Source organism: Hydractinia symbiolongicarpus, chromosome 15 (assembly GCF_029227915.1).
Source record: "Hydractinia symbiolongicarpus strain clone_291-10 chromosome 15, HSymV2.1, whole genome shotgun sequence".
NCBI lineage: Eukaryota > Metazoa > Cnidaria > Hydrozoa > Anthoathecata > Hydractiniidae > Hydractinia > Hydractinia symbiolongicarpus.
In genome coordinates this window covers 2605033-2609912 of record NC_079889.1, presented here as the reverse complement: position 1 = coordinate 2609912, position 4880 = coordinate 2605033, and the positions used below count along the sequence as shown (strand labels likewise).

The window sequence follows — 4880 nt, the reverse complement described above, 5'->3', positions numbered from 1 at the left end:
TTGTAGCTTGATATATAACTTGCTTCCATTTTTGTTTTCAACAACTTTCACAATGACTAACTTCTTATCTTTATCATTTGTAAATGCTAACGAGGTGAAGTATGCTAATTAAATGTACCATCATCGAACTATAATTGCATATGTAACGTGTGAAAAATGTCTTAATGATGGTGATTAGAGATATATTCCCATAAAAAATTTGATGAAAATAAGGAGCACTCAAACAAAAGCTCAGTTTATTAATTTTTTGTAACTTGGAAAGTTGTTTCGCTGAAAAGAAGTGAGTTTAGAATTAATCTTTGTATTTCTTTGTTTTATATTTTTTCTTTCTTTGTTGTGATTGGTTAATAAAAGGGGAAAGATAGGAGTTTTATAATTTGGAATGCAATTTTTTGTACAAATGCATTCAATATAATTTGAAGAATTCAGTATGTTAAAAAACATTTTGTCATGATAGCAATGTGCAAAGTCGATTTAATTTTATTAGTTCCACAATAAGTTCCCAACCCCGTACCCATCAATAGAAAATCCTGAAAAGTGCTGAGGACGAAAATGAAAATTTCAATATTGCATGCATATTGCATTTAGAAGACTACCATTGCAGCTTGTTTAACAAAAATAATTTAAGAAAGTTAACAACGCTCACTCCCTTCGACACTTTCTTAATATTGCATTTTTTTCTGCATAATTTTGAAGGAAACATTAATGCAACCTCGTCCCCAGCAGTGCGAAAGAGCCGTCCTCATATAAGAAAGCGAAAGAGGTCTTGGGGACGAGGTTGACGTTAATGTATGGTAACTTGCAGTTGTTTGTTATTTATTTATTGCCCCTTCTTTCTTAAGAAACCTAGAGGAAACATTTGGAGATAAAATCACGAAAAAAATTAGAAACCTAGACCACTCTTTTTTTTTAGCTTGATTTCTTGTTTTTCTTTCAATTCTTGGTTGGGCCTATCTCATTTTCTTTCTTGGAAACACATGTTGTAACTAAGCGATACAAAGGATGTTTCACAACAAATGTTATAGAATTTTTCTCTAGAAAACTTGCAATATAACTATTGGACGACAAATTCTCTTAATGGAAACCAAGCTTAAATTAATATCTTGGTATATCTTTATGCATTCGATTTCTGATATGAGCAGCAGTTCTAATGAAGTGTGTGAATCTAAGAGTTAAAATATTATCAAAGCATAAAAAACCTTCAGTTAATTCTTCCTTCGATTCATTACAGCTATGCCATCTCTGTACTCTTATGTATGATCGTAAACAATTTGACAATTCGGGTCTCTAAACCCATTTAAAGAAGTTATGACAAAAGGCTTTTTATAGATTCAAAGAGCTATTTATATCTCTAGACGTTCCACAGGTGAGTTTTTCTTCATTAGAAAAAGCCCTGGGAACGAGGTTGTGTACGAACACAATTTATGTGTACAATTCAAGAGCGGTACTAAACTGTTTTTTATGCGCACTCACATAGACACCTTTTTAGACTACACAAGTTTTTTTTTAGCAAATATAGTTAAAAATAATTCTTTACTATATTTATTATTATTTTAATTTTTTTTGACTTAAAAACAGGGCTTGTTGATAAAGGATTTGTGCTTTGTTTTTGCTCTGCCCATTTTAGCATTCTAGTCGGTTAGCTGTGGTACCCAAATTCACGGGCTCCCCCTTACTTTATACCGCAATGCGTGCTCTCGCTACTTGCAGACAATTTTGCGTAACAGACAAACGTATACAGGTATTATAATATAGACTAGTCGGTAGCCCATGGATAAATCCCCGGGTTTGGTCGTCCTTTATATAACTTATTACCTCGCAACTTGAGGTACCATTTTGCCAGAATATCTATCTGAACATTATTACAAAAAGGTTCCATGCCCGGTAGTGAACCCTAAAAACATTTTCTATCGCCCCAGTGCATTTTTCCGTAGGCCACTAAAGTCAACATTCTCGACCCATTTCGTAGTTTCTTCAAACAGTTCCGAATTACTTACATCGGATTTGGTCTTAATTCTATTAAAGTCAATTTTTGAAATACAAGTTATTTTTACAGATGTCTTTCTTGGTTTTAGTTTGGATTAGAAAAAATGGCGACTGACCTGATGTACACTGCTCACAAATATTTGATTTATTTTGTTCTGTTCTCCTGTTCATACATAACTCCTGGTAAGAATGCGATTTTTTTTAAAAAATGTTATATATTGTCGAATGTTGAGCATTTTTAATGTCTAAGGGAATTGGTGAAACAAAATTAAATTCTACCGTGGTTTTTTTCGCGTACCATTCTAAATATTTAATTCTTCTGCTCGTTGCAAAACATTTTGTATGCAGGACAGGCATAACACTGCGGTTTTAACTTCTATATTTAGTCAAACCCTCACGTATAACATCACCACCTCAAAAGACGTACACATATAATGAGGGAAGCAGCATATCTTTAACGTGGAAGTATACATTGGATATTAACCACGATTTTTTTGGTTTTAAATGTGGACGACAAAATGATACAGGCACACAAGTTTCAGACGATTCCGATGTTATTGTTCTTGCAGAGATAAAAGGGACCAGCCAATCAACCCCAGCTAGTCTCGCTTCACCTATGCCTTTCAACTATGTTGGTAGAGTTCGAGTGACACAGCCTGAACAAACATCATTGACGCTCACAATTGAGAGACTAACAGGAAGTGATACTGGTTATTACCTTTGCGCTTTAAAAATTTACAACAACGGTGATAGTCGAGTTCAGACTATACGATCAACGCGGAGGTTGTTGAGATGTAAGTTAAGAATTAATTACTTCTCTTTTCATATCGTTTTTACAATATGAGGCACGAAAAGGTGAAATTGGAATTTTGGCGGACCATGTATCGCATACAACCCATGATATCTGTTTCTGCGTATCCTATGTTTCGTATGCATCTTAAACAAGACTCACACATTAAGCTAGCGAGTTACCAGAAAATTCGATTTTCAATGCCATGCAACAGTTTTACTAATTTGACTAAATGTTTCATTTCAAAGAAAAATTGCGTGTCAAAATAGCCCACTAGTCATCCAAAAAACGTTTTTTTTTTTAATTATATATGAAGTTCTTTATTTTCTCAGCAAGTGATGGAGTAGGAGCCCAATCGAGTGACGGTGGTAGCAAGAAGAGGACAATAGTTCTTGTTGCTGTACTGGCTGTGTTAGCTCTTGCTGTTGTTGCTGTTGTGGTGGGAGTTCTTATATACAGAAGAAAAGTTAAGAAAGACACCACTGATTGGTCGAAAGAGAAGAAACAAGAAGGAGAACCCATGCATAACATCAACAAGAAGAGAGTGATGAGAGTGGACCAGGTAAATTATTTTCTCTTGTTTAACAACTTTTTGAAGATTGATTGACTTTCAAGATTCATCACGATAACAAAAATCCTTTTATTTACATACACGAAAGAAAACCAGGGCATTGCTACTTTTCTCTTACATCAAAACTTCAAATTAATTTGTTTTTACGCTTGGAAATGCTCCCCCCTACGTTCTATCTATTCGTTTTTTATAAAGACCTAATAATTACATTGTCCCCACCGCGGGGTTCGCGCACCTTATTCAAATCCATTACTAAGACCATTTACCCCTTTTAGTACCTGCCGGTCACTGGGCAGGGGTGGTGTTGGTTGCCATTTTGAAACGGCTATATCTTCTAGTGACTTTTAGGGACTCTAGTTCAGTATTTCTGAAAGTAGACAGTATTTTCTACAACTACATTTATTTATCTTTTAGAACGATGATGGAAATGGCTACGCAAAAGTTCAAGTGGTTTCGACGCCTGAAGAAGCATTGAATGGAAAAAAGATTGTATATGTTGATGACGATGATGATGATCGTGACAGTGTAGATCCCAATGGATTTGTGTAACCGATGCACGAATCAGAGGACTCTTCGTCTAATAATTGGTTCTATTTTACTTATGTCATTGTTTCTGTTGTTGTTGTTGTTGTTTTTACATATTGTATGAAGAAGAAAACGATTAAAAGGAACATTTTTTTCGTTTTTAAATACCCGAATATGTCATAACGGTATACGAACCATACAATAGGATATTGGGAATAATTAGTTTGTGGTCTGACCCGTTGATGACGTCACAAGGTGTTGGATGTTCACTACATATTATTTCCACTCTATATTTCAAATTTTAATACAACTTCATGAGAATTTCTTATAATTGCATACTCAGTACTGACCCTTCTCGTGCTGTGACATACTAACCCATCTCAATTAGTCGGTGTAGAAGACACCGTCGTTGATGTGAACAACAAAGAACGAGGAAGGGATTCCACTTTGTAAGTATAACATTCTACTAGACATTCTGTCCCCAGGACTTGTTAGGCTATTTATATTTGGACAAACCCAAAAAGTCGAGGGACGAGGTTGTCTTCTGGACTACTAGTAAATTTTAGTAATATACTCAAATTTTCAGTGACGCCTCGTACAACTTAAGTTACCCGTCTGGAAAAAAAAATAGAGCCCTTCTATTTATTTTTTCAAAGTGAAAATTCTAAAGAAAATAGAAGTGATTTAGCAGTTTTTCAATCCAATATTTCACACGCATGTAATAGTTTATATTGAACTACACGTAGAAAAAACTCATATGGCTGAACTCATATATGATAAAAATATCATTCTGTAAACAAGCAGACAATTTTTGTTTTTCGTATATTCATTCTATGTTGCATATATGATTAAACAAATTGAAACAAACTCCAAAAATGTTTATCCAGCTGCAAAGTATGATACTTTTGTCAGTGGCTAGTGACAATCAAATAACAAATCCGCGAAGCGATGCGATTTGTACAGCTGCATGGACAGGTGGACAACAAACAAGCTTTGCACCCCTATGTC

General features: G+C 34.7%; 1 protein-coding gene across 1 annotated transcript; it reads left to right on the top strand.

Annotated features, from left to right (window-relative positions):
- Positions 1–2075: 2075 nt before the first annotated feature.
- LOC130628976 (uncharacterized) lies at positions 2076–3954 on the top strand. Its single transcript, XM_057442049.1, has 4 exons — positions 2076–2169; positions 2373–2780; positions 3109–3338; positions 3762–3954. The coding sequence occupies exons 1-4, from the start codon at positions 2091–2093 to the stop codon at positions 3894–3896; spliced, it is 852 nt and encodes a 283-aa protein (XP_057298032.1). The 5' UTR covers positions 2076–2090; the 3' UTR covers positions 3897–3954.
- The last annotated feature ends 926 nt before the right edge of the window (positions 3955–4880 follow it).